Source organism: Bos indicus x Bos taurus, chromosome 20 (genome assembly GCF_003369695.1).
Source record: "Bos indicus x Bos taurus breed Angus x Brahman F1 hybrid chromosome 20, Bos_hybrid_MaternalHap_v2.0, whole genome shotgun sequence".
Taxonomy (NCBI): domain Eukaryota; kingdom Metazoa; phylum Chordata; class Mammalia; order Artiodactyla; family Bovidae; genus Bos; species Bos indicus x Bos taurus.
Window position 1 is genome coordinate 17,753,808 of NC_040095.1, and position 18,776 is coordinate 17,772,583.

General features: G+C 38.4%; 1 protein-coding gene across 1 annotated transcript in view; it reads right to left on the minus strand.

Moving 5' to 3' along the window:
- ZSWIM6 (zinc finger SWIM-type containing 6) overlaps positions 1-18,776 on the minus strand; it is a 212,078-nt gene that overhangs the window by 74,988 nt on the left and 118,314 nt on the right. Inside the window, exon 2 of the mRNA XM_027520544.1 lies at positions 8,179-8,535. Within this exon, the coding sequence (XP_027376345.1) occupies positions 8,179-8,535 (357 nt within the window). The remainder of the gene's footprint in view (positions 1-8,178; positions 8,536-18,776) is intronic.

The following is an 18,776-nucleotide window of genomic DNA, read 5'->3' on the forward strand; positions in this document are numbered from 1 at the left end:
TGGGGTGCATGTACCTTCTCCAATTACTCTCTATTTTTTTTGCTGCATATATATCCAGGAGTGACTCCATTGTTAAATCTATTTGTAGTTTTTCATTTTTTTTTTAGGAACCTCTGTACTGTTTGTAATGTAATGCCTCTAATATAAGTGGGTGCACCAATTTACATTCCCACCAACAGAGTGTAAGTGTTCCCTTTTCTGCACATCCTCTCCAACATTTGTTATTTGTAAACTTTTAAAAAAAATTATTTATTTACTTATGGCTGTACTGGGTCTTTGTTGCTGCACAGGCTTTTCTCTAGCTGCAGTGAGCAGGGGCTACTCTCTAGTTGCGATGTGCAGACTTTTCACTGTGGTGGCTTCTTTTGTTGCAGAGCAGACTCTAGGGCTTGGGCTTCAGTACTTGTGGCATGTAGGCTCAGGAGTTGTGGCTCTTGAGCTCTAGAGCAGTCTCAGCAGTTGTGGCCACAGGCTTAGCTGCTCCACAGCATGTGGGATCTCCCCAGATCAAGGATCGAACCCATATCTCCTGCACTGGCAGGCAAACTCCTAACCACTAAGCTACCAGGGACCTGTTATTTGCAGACTTTTTGATGATGGCCACCCTGATAGGTATGAGGTAATATCTTACTGCTATTTTAATTTGCATTTCTCTAACAATTAGTGGTGTTGATTATCTTTTCATGTGTCTGTTAGCCATCTATATTTCTCTTTTGGAAAAATGTCTATTCAGGTCTTCATCCATTTTTTTGAATGGGTTATTTTTTTTTTGATATTGAGTTATATGAACTATTTGTATATTTTAGATATTAATCCCATGTCAGTTATATCATTTGCAGGTATTTTCTCCCATTCTATAGGCTTATTGTTTTCCCAATGGTTTCCTTTACTGTGTAAAAGCTTTAAAGTTTAATTAGGTTCTATTTATTTTTGCTTTTTTTTTTTGCCTTGGGAGACAGATACAAAAAAATATTGCTACAATGTACATCATAAGTGTTCTGCCTATGTTCTCTTCTAGAAGTTTTATGGTTTCAGGTCTTACATTTAAGTCATTAATCCATTTTGATTTTTTTTTTAATGTTGGAAGAAAATGTTCTAATCTCTGTTTCACATGTAGCTGTGCAGCTTTGCAAGAACCACATGTTGAAGAGACTGCCTTCTCTTCATTGTATATTCTTGTTGTAGATTAATTGACCACAGGTGTGTGAATTTACTTCTGGGCTCTTTATTCTGTTCATTAATCTCTGTGTCTGGTTTCTGTACCAGTACCGTGCTGTTTTGATTACTGTAGCTTTGTAGCATAGTTTGATGAGTGGGAGGGTGACAGCTCCAACTTCGTTCTTTTCTCTCAAGATTGCTTTGGTAATTCTCTGTCTTTTGTGGTTGCGTATCAATTTTACGCTAAAGCCTCTGACTGTGTGGATCATAACAAACAGTGGAAAATTCTTAAAGAGAAGGGAATATCAGAATATCTTACCTTTCTCCTGAGAAATCTGTATGTGGGTCAAGAAGCAACAGCAGGAATCTTATATTGAACAAGTGACTGGTTCAAAATTGAAAAAGAAGTACAACAAGGCTGTTTACTGTCACCTTGTTTATTTAACTTATATGCAGAACACATCATGTGAAATGTCAGGCTGGATAAGTTACAGGCTAGAATCAAGACTGCCAGGAGAAATATCAACCACCTTAGATATGTAGATGATACCACTTTAATGGCAGAAAGTAAAGAGGAACTGAAGAGCCTCTTGATGCAGGTGATAGAGGAAAGTGAAAAAGCTGGCCTAAAACTCAATATTAAAAAAACTAAGATCATGGCATCCAGTCCCATCACTTCTTGGTAAACAGAAGGGGCAAAGGTGGAAGCAGTAACAGATTTCCTCTTCTTGGGCTCTAAGATTACTGTGGATGGTGACTGCAGCCATGAAAGTAGAAGAAAACTGCTTCTTGGCAGGAAAGCTACAACAAACCTAGACAGTGTATTAAAAAGCAAAGACATCACTTTGCCAACAAAGGTCCATATAGTCAAGACCATGGTCTTTCTAATAGTCATGTACGGATGTGAGGGTTGGACCATAAAGAAGGCAGAGCACCAAAGCATTCATGCTTCTGAACTGTGGTGCTGGAGAAGACTCTTGAGGGTCCCTTGGACAGCAAGGAGATCAAACCAGTCAATCCTAAAGGAAATCAGTCCTGAATATTCACTGGAAGGACTGATGCTGAAGTTGAAGCTCCAACACTTTGGCCACCTGATGTGAAGAGCCAACTCACTGGAAAAGATCCTGAAGCTGGGAAGGATTGAAGGCAGAAGAGGGCAACAGAGGATGGAATGATTGGAAGGCAGCATTAATTCAATAGACATAAACTTAAGCAAATTCCAGGACATGGTGAGGGACATGGAAGCCCCGCATACTGCAATCCATGGAGTTACACAGAGTCGGACATAACTTGGCAACTCAACAACAACAACAATGAATTTTAGGATTTTCTGTCCTAATTTTGTGGAAAATATCATTGTTATTTGATAGGGCTTATATCAAATCTGTAGGCTGTTTGGGGTAGTATATCCATTTTAACAATATTAATCACTCCAATTCAAGAGCATGAATATCTTTTCATTTCTGTGTATCATCTTCATTTTCCTTCATCAATGTTTTATTGTTTTCAGAGTACAGGCCTTTCACCTACTCAGTTAAATTTATTCCTATGTATTTTATTCTTTTCCATTTAATTTTTAATGACATTATTATTTTTAACTTTCTTTTTCTGATATTTCATTATTAGTGTACAGAAATGTAACGGATTTCTGTATATTAACCTGCAGCCTGCAACTTTGCTGAATTCATTTATTAGCTTTTGGGTGGAAATTTTAGGGTTTTCTATGTGAATAGTAACAATTTAACTTCTCTTTCAATTTGAATGGCTTTTACTTCTTTTTTCTGTCCGATTGCTGTGCTGAGATCTTCCAATGCTACGTTAAATAGAAGTGGTGGGAGTGGAAATCCTTGTCTTATTCCTGAATTTGGAGGAAAGGCTTTAGCTTTTCACCACCGAGTATGATTTTTAACTATGCATGGGTGTGTCATAAATGACCTTTATTACATAATAAAGGACACTGTTACTTAATTTTGAGTGTCCATTACTTCTTAAATACTGTCCTTAGGGAAGCTGCCAAAAGATACAGGTCATAGTTCTCGCCCTGATGGAGCTTACAATCAAGTAAAAATAAGCTACACAACAAACATGGGATGGCTGAATAGATTCGGTTGTTTGGTGATATCTGGGAGAGACTGAATGGATTGATATATATAACGGCTGGGACATGGAAGTATTTGAAGGCTAAATTTAGCAAGACAGGCAGGCATGAATGGAATTTATACTGCTAGTTTTATACAAAACCATGCTGAAACAAAACTAAATGTCTGATGGAAGAACAACACACAAATGCACACTAGGGTAGAAGAGGTACATTGGTCCTTCTGTGTGTGTCTGTATAAAAATACTACCACCAGTCACAGAATTAGGGGTGGAAAAGATCTTACATGTCATATGTCAACCCTTACCTGACATGTAAATAGAACTGACTCAAACAACTGAATTTGAATTGCACAGGTCCACTTGCAGAGGATTTTTTTTCAACAGTATTAATAAATATTAAATACTACACAATCCCCAGTTGAATCCACAGACACAGAACTGCAGATACAGAAGAACTGTGGATACGAGGAACCACGAGTGCAGAGGAACTGCAGGCACCCAGGACTAACTATGTAAGTTACGTGTGGATTTTCAACTGCACAGATGGTTGATGTCTCTAACACCCAAACTGTTCAAAGGTCAACTGTACACGCCTTCTACATTTGGCTGACTGAGATGGTACCTCTGGACACTCGACAGTGAAATGAGGGATGAATCTAGCCTACTTTGGGGACTGACTCAAGCACTGGGGGTAAAAGGGCCACAGAAATGACATCCTTTCCCTCTGGTCCAAGAAGAGACCAATGCCACAGGTGACACTCCATCTGTCCCTTTTTGTCGTAGTCTGCCTAGTACACACTATCCCATAGGGAAGTCCCCAAAAGGAAGAGCAAAAGAGGAAAAAGTAGAAGAGGAAATATATGCCAGAGAGTCAGAGGACAGCAAGCTGACCTCCAACTCTGTTATCATCCATCCCCCAACAGGTTTCTTTTCTCTTCTTTTTAACTATGACTACTTATGGGTACCCCAACATGACGTAAACTCTTATCTTTTCTTTAATATTTTACATATGTAAGTATGACCAAGATTTTTCCAATGCTGCTAGTGAAGATTATGAGCATTTTAAAGATGAGAGAAATGAGTCTTACCCAGGGTCAAACAGGTAATATACAGCAGAGATAATAATGTACTCTAGGTCTCCAGATTTCAATGTTCTGTCCAGATACCACAATTCACTAATTTATAATACATTAATAAGAAGCATAAAAGACCAAAAAACGGCTGGGATGAATTAACCAAGAGAGCAGGTTAGCATTTAGAAATCAGTAAATTTCTAAACACTGAGAAAAAACAATAGCTTTTCTTTTTTTGGAGGATATGGAAGCTAGAAAGTTTTATTATAATATAACCATGGTAAACAATTTTGCTTATCAATGCAAAACGGCAACTGCCAATCTCCCTGGAAGGCCATTAACATCAATTAACTAACTTACAGCCACTTTTTAGCACACAATAATTGATTTAATCTAATCAAAATTACGTGAAAAATTTTATGAAACCAAAATGAAATGTAAAAAACTGACAAGGACTGAACAATTACAATAACTAAGTCTGTATTTCAAGTACTTTTACTCAATCTGTGATCCTGGATAAGTCACTAACCCATTCTCCTTGGTTTCTTCATCTACAATCTATTACAATTATAAATTTGCAATATGTAGCTTACAAGGAAATTATCAGGAACAATATGCCTGGAATACACTTGAAAAAACTTTTAATTCCTTAGCATAAAGTTCTTTAAAAAATATTTCAAAATAGTAAGTAAAGCAACTAATAGAATTTTAAGAAGCTTTAGGACAAGTTCATAAGAAAAAGGAAAAACCTACTGTTAGCAGCATAGTTTGCATTTACTTAAAAATTGTATTATGGCTTTCTTTTAAAAAGTATTTAGATAAGATAAACCTCATTCTCTTTAAGATACCTATCAACAAAATCTAATCTAAATCCTATCCTAACTCTATTTATCTAGTTAGGTAAAAGTGATGCTTTTCCTTACAGAAAAATGAACTCTTCCTAATATTCATGTTCAAGACATTTTTCTCAAAGAAAAAAACACATTCTCAAAACCATGCAAGAAAATACTGCTTAAAAAATGAGTCAGAGGATGCTTAACGTGCAGATGTCTGGAGGCAGGTGGGACCATGTAGTCAAATAACTGCAAAACATTTAAAAATCCCACCCCCTACTAAGTCATCAATCTAACAGTTAAAATAAGACCCTCCAGGGAGCAGATTTCCCATTTCATCACTTAAGGTCACGGCCTGCTTTCTAACTCTCTTCTTTTTTGCCACTTGTCACACTAGAATGGAAAGCAGGAAGGCAGCTTGTGTAATTGGCCCATTTCCAGGCTAGGAGCAAATGTGATGATAAATTAAGTGGAGAAAGCTGGCAGGAGAAACTGCTCAAGTTCACTGCTCTCGTGGAGCTGTTCTCATACAACGGTTATCTGAAAATCACATTCAGTCTAAAGCTAACCTGAATTCTGTCCTTGATATTTCCTTAGTTTTTTCTTCTAATTTTAGAAAATCTGAAAGAAATATAATGTCTTGTGAATACTTTCTTACACCCAACCTTAGATTGTTTCATTAGTCTCACTATTTTGACGCAGAAATGGATTTTAAAAGCTTTTAGATAAGAAATTTGGGGGTCTGCTATCCTTTAAAACAAGGAAGACAGACGCAGAACAAACAACTGACTTGGTATGGACCTCTGGTTAAACTAAAACTTTGAGAACTAAATGACCAAATGGATTATATGAATTTTAAAGAAAGGAAAAAAAGGGAGTGCATGAAAGTTTGAAGAAATGGTATATGCTATTCTTCTGCCTTCAGTCAATGTTTTAATAAGAAGCCACAAACAGGCTCCTGAGAAATCTCTGAGATGACTGTTAGCTGGCCTGAATTTTCACACAGTAACACAATGGAGACAGATGGTATGACAGAGCAGAAGCCTACTTAAACTTAAAGAGTCCTTGAGTGCATGTGCTTTTGGTGGGTCCAGGGTACTTCTGTGGCAGAGTTGTTTACCATCCTGTTACTCAACACTGGCAGATTCTACCAAGTAAAATGCTTTATACACCTTGTAATAGCTACTTTAATAAAGCTGAGACTGATATGCAGAGCACTAGAAGAAATATGGTTATGTGGATTTTCCGCTGACATAAAAGACATATTAAAAGTATCATAAGACACCAGGAGACTTACAAAAGAATGTTCACAGCTTTATTCAAAACAAGGTTCATCAACAGTGAAATGGACATATAAATCATGGTGTCCTCATACCCAGAATACTTTCTAGAGAGCTACTGTTCCAATAAGGTCGCTACTAACCATGTGGCTACTGAACACCTGCAATGTGGCTAGAGTTTGATCTGAGATGTGCTTGTGGTTAACTGTAAAACAGATTTTCAAAGAATAATGTGAATAAGAAGTGAAATATATAAATATTTTTGTTGAATTTATGAATGTTAGACTAATATGAATATGAACTGATTTTTCAAGTATATTGAGATAAACATTATTAAAATCAATTTTACTTGTTTCTTTTTGAATATTTTAAATTATACATGTGGTTCACACTGCACTTCTATTGGTATTTCTAGTGCTGCTTAAGAGCAATGAAAATGAATGAACTAAAAGGTACATGAAACAATGTAAATAAATCTCATAAACATGAGATAATGTTTATGATTATCCAAATCATTCACGATTTTGAATGAAAGAAGTCAGATAGGGGCTTCCCTCGTGGCTCAATGGTAAAGAATCTGCCTGCCAATGCAGGGAATATGGGTTCGATCCTCTGATCTGGGAAGATCCCACATGTTGCGGAGCAACTAAGCCCGTGCGCCACAACTACTGAGCCCTAGAGGCTGTGTTCCACAAGAGAAGACACTGCAATGAGAAGCCTGCATGCAGCAATGAAGACCCAGCACAGCCAAAAATTAATAAATAAATAAAATTCAAAAAAAAAAAAAAGTCAGATACCTAAAGTTTAAAATCAGGTAAGATTAAACCAGTGTTTAGTGATGTTAACACTGAAACACAAAGCACCAAGGAAGTGATTACCGTAAAAACATCAGGCAATGGTTACCATGAGGAACAGAAAGGAGCTGGTGACTCAAAGTAAGGGGGCACACGTGGAACCCTCTCAAGTGCCAAATGTGGTCTATTTCGTGGCCTGGGTGTTGGTTCACTTTGTTAATATGCACATATATATTTTATGCACTTTTCTGTGTTACGTCTCACAATTTTAAAAGTTTTTAGGAAGTGAGCTCAAATTGCTTTCCTTAAACATTTACACTTTCTATGTCAAGGATTGAGTGAACTGGTCTCATATCTCAACTATATGTAGACAGCTGATACACATGCTAACAAATAAGTCAGATAAGTTCAGTGTATAAAATACTTAAAAGAAACTTTTTGAGATTTCTTATACACAATAATAGTCATATCCTAAACTCTGTCTAAACAAATTTTAGTATTTTTCTAAAAATAAATTATTTCTTAACATGCAGTATCATATTAGAAACTTAATGCCTTGGAAAATACACTTTTAAAAAAATGAAAAAAATTCTGAATACATGCAAGTCAGTTTACTGACAACACCTGACAAGGGTGAATTTGTGTTTACCATAGCCAATATCTAATATTTGATAAAACTGTATTAATATAAAACATAAATGTTTAAGAGCCAAGCTTTAACAAATGAGAGATCTTTCTGAGCATAAAAGGCTTGGTATCTCCAGAATGAACACTTCAGAAGAAATGTTTTAAGATGCAAAATTGAATTTAAACCCTCAGCTACCTAAGGGCAATGCTGATGATCTAATTCATATTTAACTTACTTTTATATAGAAGAATTAAACTTATAAATGAACAATAATCCCAAGAAGCAAGCTATAGAATGGCTGTCTATACTCACCATGTACTTGGTTGATTTCTGAATTCTGGGAAAGAATTTCATCTGCTAATTTTTGAGCAGTTGGCAAAACTTCTGTGTGGTGCACTGTGATCAAATACTGTACAAACTTTTGTAGTTGGTCTCTATTCATTTGAAAGAGAGTCTCTGAAATGGGAAGATGCAATTTGACCTGATCTGGCTTGCGGATGCGGTATAAAGACAGTGCCACAACATGCGCACAATAAAATATGTCCTTGTTTCCACAGCTGCAGGTCACTGAGGTAATCTTGCAACGATCAAAGCTGATGGCCACGTTGCAAACAGTTTCTGGCTCCGATTGTATTGCAGGTTCTGTCACTGTGCCACTCAAGTGGAAACCTATGTGAAAGAAAGGGAGGAGAGAGTTCAGCTTCTGCATTCAGATGCTACAAAATATTTTAATTCTTTGAAATGTGTAGTACTTGACAGCAGTAAGAAAAACATATGACAGCTTTTATTTTCAAGTAAAGACATTCAGGTCACTCAAACCTCCCTCCCCCAGCACCTTACAAAAAAAAAAAAAAAGCTATTTAACAGACATGCTCAAGTATTTTACCCAGCCATATGAAAACACTTACTGCAGTATACCACCATCACACCTATATATATGTATATACATATACCACATCAAAACTATACCTAGATCACAGCTTCAATAAGCCATCATTACACTATTTTAAATCTGTGGTATAGTGGCTCAGACGGTAAAGAATCTGCGTGCAATGCAGGAGATCCCGGTTCAATCCCTTAGTTAGGAAGAGCCTCTGGAGAAGGGGATGGCTACCGACTCCAATAGTTTTGCCTGGGAAATCCCATGGACAGAGGAGCCTGGAGGGCTACAGTCCATGGGGTTGTAAAGAGTCAGCCACGACTGAGTGACTAACACTTTCACTTTCCTACTTGACCAAAATCAAGTAGTTTTCTCCCTTACCATCCCACCGTTTTTTAAACAATTTTTAAAAATAGAGTAGGTCATTTCAGCTTTCTTCTCAACAAACTCCTCCCCTTCCTTCCACCTTTATTCCAGGCAGCCCCAATATAGCAGTGTCTCTGGGGAACGGCAAAGCCCACCAAAACCTGAAACCAACACCATCGCTGAAGTAGCTCACAATGATGGTTCTCTTTCCTATCACAGAGCAAGTGAAGGTGAAAGTCGCTCAGTTGTGTCCAACTCTTTGTGACCCCATGGACTATAGAGTCCATGGAATTCTCCAGCCAAGAATACCAGAGTGAGTAGCCTTTCCCTTCTCCAGGAGATCTTCCCAACCTAGGGATCAAACCCAGGTCTCCTGCATTGCAGGCAAATCCTTTACCAACTGAGCTATCAGGAAAGCTCATCACACAGAGTAAAGCTGGTACAAACATGCTCATTTGCACATACGGGTGCACAAAATCACAAAGCGGCAAGGGACCCACGCTGTATAGCTTCAACTTAGAACCACAAAGGAATTCTCTACAACCTCATGACCAACGGCTTCAGAGCACTGATTCGAAGGATCCAGCAATGAGACACTCAAGCCACACGAGCAGCAATTCCTCATGGATAGCTTTATCTGCAGCTCACAGCCAACTGGAAACTGTCTCCCGCTGCCACTGGCTGCAGTCAGTCAGTCCTGTCCTGTTTGGTTAGGGCATAAATTGCCCTCACTCCTTTCCCCTAAATATGGGGAGCTATCCTGAATTCCTTTTGGCACACCATTCAGTTCCATCTACCCTCTCTGAAAGTCACGATAAACTTTAAGGGGAATCCCTTTAGAAACACAGGCCACACATTTACCTCAGGATTAAGTACTTGACAGAAACCTGAATGTTACAAATGTAATGAAGCTTCTCTCAGCCTTCCACTATCTATGCTACTTGAATTAAACTTATCTAGCAGGCCACTATTTCTTCATTCTCTCCCAGTGGGAACTCTGGGAGGGGGGGCTGCATTTGGAGCTGCAGAGACGTGACAGGGCAATGACAGTCTGATGATGCCTAAAGTGCACATGTGGGGCATCTGAACCCTACTTATTATCACCTTCAAGGGAGGGCTTCCTTTAGGCCAGGGAGTTGGGAAAAACATTATTCAACTTATAAGAAATCTTTCAGAGTCGTATAACTTCATCTTGATAATTCATATTCAGCAACAAAGTGGAGAGAGAAAAGTGCTGTAATTTTTTTAACCAAATTATCAATTTAAAAGGTGTATTTCCAAAAATCAAATCACTATCATTGCTTTGTAATAAGGAAATCTGATAACTGTAATATGGTAATCTTTGGTTTTCTTCCCACAAAGTTCATCCCTGTTTCCAAACGGATATTCCAGTTTCCTGTTATAACTCTTTTGGTCAAGAAGTTTTTGTGGGGGCTTCCCTGGTGGCTCAGTGGTAAAGAATCCGCCTGCCAATGCGGGAGACACAGGTTTGATCCCTGATCTGGGAAGATTCCACATACCTCGAAGAAAGCCCGAGAGCCCCAACTACTGAGCCCATGCTCTAGAGCCCGGGAGCCATAACTATTGAGCCCACATGCCTAGTCTGTGCTCCGCAACGAGAAGCCATCACAACGAGAAGCCTGGGCAACATAATGGAAGAGTAACCCCTGCTCGCCGCAACCAGAGAAAGCCCGTGCAAAACAAAGGCCCTGCACAGGCAAAAAAAGATTTAAGTTTTTTTTGAAAACCACAAAGTAAAGCTACATAGCATATGTGATCATATTTTTAAAAAATTTTAATGCATTTTCCCATGAGAAAAAATAATCACACAAAAAAGTAAACACCGAGGAAAATTTCAGAAATAATAATAAGAGCAGTCTTGCTTTTTTATGTATCAGTTCACTAAGAATTTACAATAATTAGAAGATCATGCATGGCACAGGCATAGATTAAGACAAAATAGAAAAAACAAAAACAACAGATTATAAGAGAGTCTAGAAAGTTTCCAAGTATATTCTGTATATCTAGTGCAAAGGATCTCTGTTTTCCACCTATCACATATATATGTGTACAAAAGAAACTAGTTGTCACTACAGAAAGATAGTTTTCATAAACTAACCATTTATAAAGTCAAACTCTCTCAGTTTGCTACTGCTGTTGCTAAGTTGCTTCAGTCATGTCCGACTCTGTGCAACCCCATAGACAGCAGCCCACCAAGCTCCCCCGTCCCAAGGATTCTCTAGGCAAGAACAATGGAGTGGGTTGCCAGTTCCTTCTCCAATGCAGGAAAGTGAAAAGTGAAAGTGAAGTCACTCAGTCGTGTCCGACTCTTAGCGAACCCATGGACTGCAGCCCAACAGGCTCCTCCGTCCTTGGGATTTTCCAGGCAAGAGTACTGGAGGGGGGTGCCATTGCCTTCTCCGCTCTCTCAGTTTAACACTCCTTTATTTCTCCTTATCCACCAAGTCAGCGCTTTAGTCCCTCTGCAAAAGTGATCCTGAAGAACTTCTCCTACCACAGGCAAAGCCAAGACAACTGAGGATCCAAACGAGTTATACTAGTTAGTATTTAAACAGTCTGAAAGGCTATAGTTTGACAAGTGCTTCAGAACAGATTAATTTAACTATCAAAGAAGAGGCCCTTAGCAAAACTGATGAAGCTCTCAAATAGTTTTGCAAAACCAACTTTTCTTTACTCATGTAGCTGTATAAGTCAGAGGTACAGCGAACCCTGATATTGTACAATTATGCTAGGAGAAAAACCCCACGTATTATCCAATTTCACTATGTCAAATATTTACTACTCTCATAAAATATTTTAAAAAGCAAACTATAAAATATTGCGACCTCCAAAACAATTCAAGAGATGTGTGAGGACACAAATAAACACATTCATGTCTTATAAGGTACACTTCATTAATGTAGTATCATCAGGATTGAGGTGCTTCATGAATGTTCACTTTCTAAGTAATTCTAGATTATCTTTCAAGTATCCAAACTCCTTTTCAAAATTCTAACCTTTTTTTTTTAAGTATTTCTACATGGTACAGGTTTTACCTCGCCACCCCAGTCAGCTGACCATTTGGGGTGTTACCACGTGAAAGGGACAGCACCGCCTGGACAGACAACTGCAGGTGGCAGGACTTTTAAGTGAGCTCTCATTTTTTCCTCTACTATCAGCTATCACAATGACTCCTCTCTCCTACAGCTATTCTCTTTCAAAGAAAATTCATTCCCCTCAGGTCAGCTGCACCTCTAATTTGACTTGCTTTGTGGCAATTATTTAATGCTCAGAGGCCTATTTGGGGTTTCCCCTCCTCACTTTGAGGCTGGGATGGATACATGAAAATTACACAGGGGACAGGAGGTATAATACTGAACCAATATGTAGGAGGTTCCATCAAGCCTTACTTCAGGGCTCGAGAAAACTTGGGAATTCTACCAACTCACTTTCTCCAAGTGCTAAATCATACCAGAGCTCCCACAGGAGAAGCAAGGAGAATATTCCTCCCTCAGAGATTCCTAGAGATGTCCCTATAAGACATTCTCCCCCACCCTCTCCACCCCACCCCACAGTGGTCTTATCCATTAGGTACTGGGTAACTTGAAACAAAGCAATGTTCTTGAGAACGGATTTTGCCTTTCTGGAATTCTGACAATCCCAGATAACAAGCTGCCTCAAGACTGTAGATGTGAAAATCTCCTACTGGGATAGTCAGCTGTTCTATATGCCAGAACTGAGGATACAAAAGGGGGTAATCCTGTGCTCTATAGTAAACCATGGATAATTAACTTTTATTTTCAAATAACTATAACTGAAGAAATTATGCAAATCTTTTTTAATAAATATATTTGACTTTATAAAATATAATCTGTCAAAGACAGCTAATCCCATTAACAGCAAACCTCACAGGCAGCCAAACTGTCTGGTCATCATGCCACCACAGAGCCCAATCTAACTTTAGTATTCACATCCTCAATCTGCAGGAACTAAACCAAAGCGCAGTGCTGTGTGTGTGTGCGCTAAGTTGCTTCAGTCGTATCTGACTCTTTGTGACCCCAAGGACTGTAGCCCACCAAGCTCTTCTGTCCGTGGGAGTCTCCAGGCAAGAATATTGGAGTGGGTTGCGACGGCCTCCTTAAGGGAATCTTCCCAACCCAGGGATCGAACCTACACGTCTTATGTCTCCTGCATTGGCAGGTGGGTTCTTTACCACTAGCTCTACCTGGGAAGCCCACAGTGATGTACAGGCCTTGGTAAAACTCTGATTTGGATCAGGTTCTGTCCACTTAAAAGCTGTGTGATCTGAGCATGCTGTTTAACCTTTCTGAGACTTGCTCTATTTTGAACAAAATGTGGCTAGAAATACCTCCTAGGGTTGTTTGGGGGATTAAAATGAAACAACATATGTAAAGCACCTGGCACACAGTAAAAGTGCTCATTAAATTTTACTTCCCTTTCCTTCTCTTCCCAGCTGGAGAAAAAAAGGGGAGGGGTGCTGGATACATTCCCTTCATCCATAACACTTTTTTCCCTCCACAGCTACTGGAATCTTTGGGGAAGGTGGAGTCTCACTCTTGAAGTAACTTGGAAAATAAGCATGAAAGAGTCTTACTTTCATACACAGAGAACTAGAGAATTTTAGGGGAGAGACTTCTTTCAAGTAACCATAGATAGATACTTCAAAAATATTACAATGCAATGATTCTTAAAACACAGTCCAGGGATACCCACAAGTACCCGAGAGGCCTTCAGGGGAGTCCACTACGCCAAAACTTCATTTTTGCACTTGACCTTTCTGTAGGTCAATGGTTTATATGACAACATAAAAATCCTTAAGGGGCAAATTTCTCACATATGAACACACGAACTGCCTGCATTAATTTCACGTTAATGAGCATTAACATTTCTAGAAAGTAAATACTAAATTCTTCATTGATACTCTAAAAATATCCTTCCCTGAAAGCTGATTTTCTGTATCTAAGTCAATATTTTAGTTGCATTTTAAAAGGGACAAGGAGAGGCCCCTGATATCACAGACTGGAGAGACAACTGGTTTAAAATACAAAAATAATTTCTAAAGGTTGGCCATTTTGTGCATATATGTGTATGCTCTTGGTTAACTGAAAAATGGTTACAGACTGAAAGCATTAGAAAATATCTAAGCTAAAATAAACTGGTAGACATGAAATAAATATATACTAAAAACTGCTGCTTTCAGGGCACATTCTTTTCAGAAAAATATGCACTCTGTGCATGAGGTGCTCAAGTAACAAATTCTTTGTTGAAAAAGAATTTAACAGAAGCACTGGTGTAGTACTTACACAAATACATCTTTCACCCTTTTCCTAAATAAAAAGAACCCCTGGGGAAATTAAAGGCAGAAACCAAAGCAAGTTAATGTTATGGCTGAAAGGATGGCAAGGGTTGTACGAGGTTTCTTCTAAGTTTTTCAAGCTAAATCTAAAAATGCAAGTGTTAACATTTAACACTCCCATAACAAAGTATTCATTGGTTAACTAAAACCCAGTGCATTGGCTAAATGTATAGTAAATAATACCTGATTATGTGTCCCTAGTAAAATATATGAGTTAATCATTGCCCCCACAAAACCCAATTTTTACTTTCCTAACTCCGAGAACTACTGCACACAATCCAACATGCCATGCTGCAGTTATCAATTTTAGAAACAAAAAGTTTCAATTCACATGAAGCATAATTTCCAGATCACAATATAGACACATTAAGGGCCCAAAACCAACTTGTCTAAAATATGATATCCTTTCTTAACTACATAATTTTCTCAAAGGGAAATCCTAAATTAAAGAGACTGCATCCTGTGAGCTGGCTAATTAAATCCTCTAGCCTTAATTTCTAATACTAAAGCTTAAACAGCTTATGGAAAGACATTAGGAGATTTTGCTGGCAATTGCTAATGAAGTGATTTCCGTCTTTCAGAAAAAAATATTTTTTAAAGGAAAAGCTTTATTTTGAAGTCCATCTTAAAAATGCCTATTTGGAATAGAATCGCTCCTACACTTCATTAATATTTGAGAAAGACAATGGCAAATTAATGCAAAGACCAGACTGTAAACCACAGCACACCATATAAACAACATAAAAATTTACGGAGCATGCACTAGATGGGCCCAATCAAGAGTTCCCAGAGGCATTCTGCTCAATATTGGTTTTGTTTTCTCGTTAACGTAGAGTCTTGCAACACTTCATACAAGGATCCATATGATCAGAATAACTGTATTAGATATGAATGGCATTACACAGTTATTTAATATTTTTCCTGAAAAAAAGACACTTATCCACTAATTTAGCCATCTGTCATGAGCACTCCGTGTCACCCCCAAACTTGAAGTACACAAAGGCCCCACATTACCATCAAGTGATAATTCTGTATTTTAACATGCGTACTTGAGGGAACCAACCACTGCCCAGCCCCACATTCTGGGTGGGCAACCAGGGGAGGGGGGTGATAAATGAATTAGGTAGAATGTGAGATATACATACAACTATAAAGCCACAAAGTACTTAGGAATTTAAATCATCTGCCCCAAGTTTTAAATTCTACTTTCTCTAATGCCTGTCTTCTCTAATACAAGCAAAGCAGCTCCAGACTTGCAGCTTTCTTCAAGGCCAGATCATTCAGGCCCCATCAGTACAGCCGCCAATGCTGCCCCTACAACTCAGTGCCCCCTGCCCTCTTCCTCCTCCTCCCATGGCCTCTCACGTGGGTCCCCCACCTCTAAAGTGCACATTAAGTTTGTAGAGTCCTTTGGTGTCCAAACACCTACTCCAAGCACTTTTACACAATTTTGTCTTACTTCCCCCTAAAGGGGGAAAGGGACAGAAGATCGTTTTACCTGTTTCCTGTTGTATTTTACAGCAAAACAACCTTTAGAAATGCTTGGCTACTTGGTTTAGGAGCTGAGGTGAAGTACAAACTCTGGAAATGAACTGTTTAACAGAGCCAAGAGTAAGGAGAAAAGTGTGCTCAGGCCCCAGAAGGGAGAATGCAGGCCTCTGTAGTTAATTCCTCTACCCACAACCTGGAACTCTGGCTTGACCCTTCGACTTTTAATGAAAGCCTGTTTCTAAGAGTTCACCTCTCTCTCATACTGAATTAAGCCGGAAGCAGAGTGACGTCATCTGAGGCAGCAGAGTTCTGCAGCACCCTTGTCACAGAGGACTGTCCTGGACAAAACACTCAAGAAGCATCTCTTAGGTGAAAGAAAGCACAAACTCTCTTACACTCTTGGTAGATGCAACATATTGTCTGGTGGGTCTCAAACTGGCATGTGCGTCAGAGTCACCTACAAGACTTGTTATAACACAGATGCTGGGCCCCACCCATCATCCTAGGTGGTGCTGAAGCTGCTCATCCAGGGATCACTGACCTAAGATGATTACAATCCAGCCTAAACAAGACTTTCTTAGTAAAAATATATTTAAGTAAACACAGTAAACATAATAGTAAGTAATATATAATTTGTGATTTAAAAATGTATACAATCTCTAGCCTATCATGTAACCTAAATGTTTCCAATTCCAAATGTGATTTATTAAACTGGCCTGAGCATTACCAAAATAAATAAATGAATAAATAATAAATGAAAAAAAATTTTTTTAATGTTATCAGTATCATAATTGTTAACATTTACAGTTACATCATCCTGTTTGAAGTAAAACCTTCATTAAAAATCTAAATAAAAATATAAAAATTTTAAAATGGTCAATCAGAGAGTATATACTTTTACAAAGAGATTGTTTTACAATGTCCCATGGGATTCCTCATAATTGAAGGGTCTTTGTGTATTCAAAACAATCCAATTAATGGGAAAAAAATTTTTGGCTATTTAAGTAACACATTTTTTGCCTAAGGCAAAATGTACCCAATGTGAGAAAGCCAGAGGCAATAGAATATGCAGGGTAACACAAGCAGAATTTTAGGGTTAGACCTTTCTAAAATAAGATGTTCTATTAAATAACCTTAGGCAAGTAACAGTCTTGATTTTCTCGTCTATGTTACTGCTTAGTTGCTTAGTCATGTCTGACTCCACAACCCCATGGACTGTAACAGCCCACCAAGCTCCTCTCTGTCCATGGTATTTCCCAGGCAAGAATAATGAAGTAGGTTGTCATTTCCTCCTCCAAGGGGATCTTCTTGACCCAGGGATCAAACCCATGTCTCCTGCACTGCAGGTGAATTCTTTACCCCTGAGCCACCAGGGAAGCCCTTTCTCACCTTTAAAAAGGGATTCACCTATCCTGCAGGACTGCTGACAATGTGTGTAAACTACCACAAGGATTTTTTCTACGGAATGCCTATTATCATTATTGTAATAGAAATGTCACATGCTCATGCATGCACCTGCTGTTGGAAATGTCAAGCTCTCAAGAGCATGCTAGCATTTCTATTACAATAATGGACAAGGGTTTGCTGTTGCTGCAGTGATTCTACTCATACATTCATACTTCCAAATTAATATAACTGCTATGACTTCTAAAATTTCTTGCTATTTTATATAACACAGTCTTAAAATGTGATTTGACGCCAAACGGAAGAAAAAAGCAGGGGACTGAAAAGACTTAATTTTGTCTCAAATAACTTCCAGTTACCCTAAGTAACAGTAACGTTTCTCTCCTCACTTCAACGAGCTCTCTACTAAAGCATTTTTTTAATCCCTAATATTTACCTTCCATGTCAAGGTAAGTAAATTATTTTTACAGCTCAAGTCCATCTTTTCACTTAGTTGGAGACTAAAAACTGGATGCAATAATAAGCAACTTGCAGTTCTTGTTGTGGAAGAAAAAGGGACCACAGCACAGCTTTTGGTCTTGGTAATTTATGGCCTGACAAGCAAAGTGAAGTCAGAGCTCCTGCTCTCCACAAAGAATCCCAAGGAACACTACTAGCCCTACCCGGGCGGTAAGTATTGTTATCTTCCTGTCCAGAGAGATTCAGCTGAAAAAAATCCTCTGTTCCATGTTTATGTCTTTAATAACAGTAAAACATATCCACACAGCTATATATAAAATAGGGGCTTCCCTGGTGGCTCAGATGGCAAAGAATCTGCTTGCAATGCAGGAGACCTGGGTTGGGAAGATCCTCTGGAAAAGGGAATGGCTACCCAATCCAGTATTCTTACCTGGAGAATTCCATGAACAGAGGGCTGTCCCTAGAGGGCTACAACCGTTGGGGTTGCAAAGAGTCAGAACTGAGTGACTAGGCCTGTGTGCACTCACACACACCCACAGCCAACAAGGACTTACTATATAACACAGGGAACTACATAGTTTGTAACAACCTATAAGGGAAAGAATCTGAAAAAGAACAGAGATATATATATGTGTGTATATATATATTCCTGAATCACTATGTTGTATACCTGAAACTTACACAATATTGTAAATCAACTACACTTCAATAAAAAAGTATTACCAAAAAATATAAACAAACAAACATGTCTTTAATAAGGAAAAAAGAGAATGGCAAGGTAGATGTACTCATAGAGATACATTTTTTTCTTAAATATACAGTGATAAAAGAGAAGCAGAGAGACTTTGGTTCAAAATGTGGGTGAAACATTAATCTTAAGACATTTCCACTCATGCCTCAGAGCACTGTGATTACAGATTATTTTTTTATTTA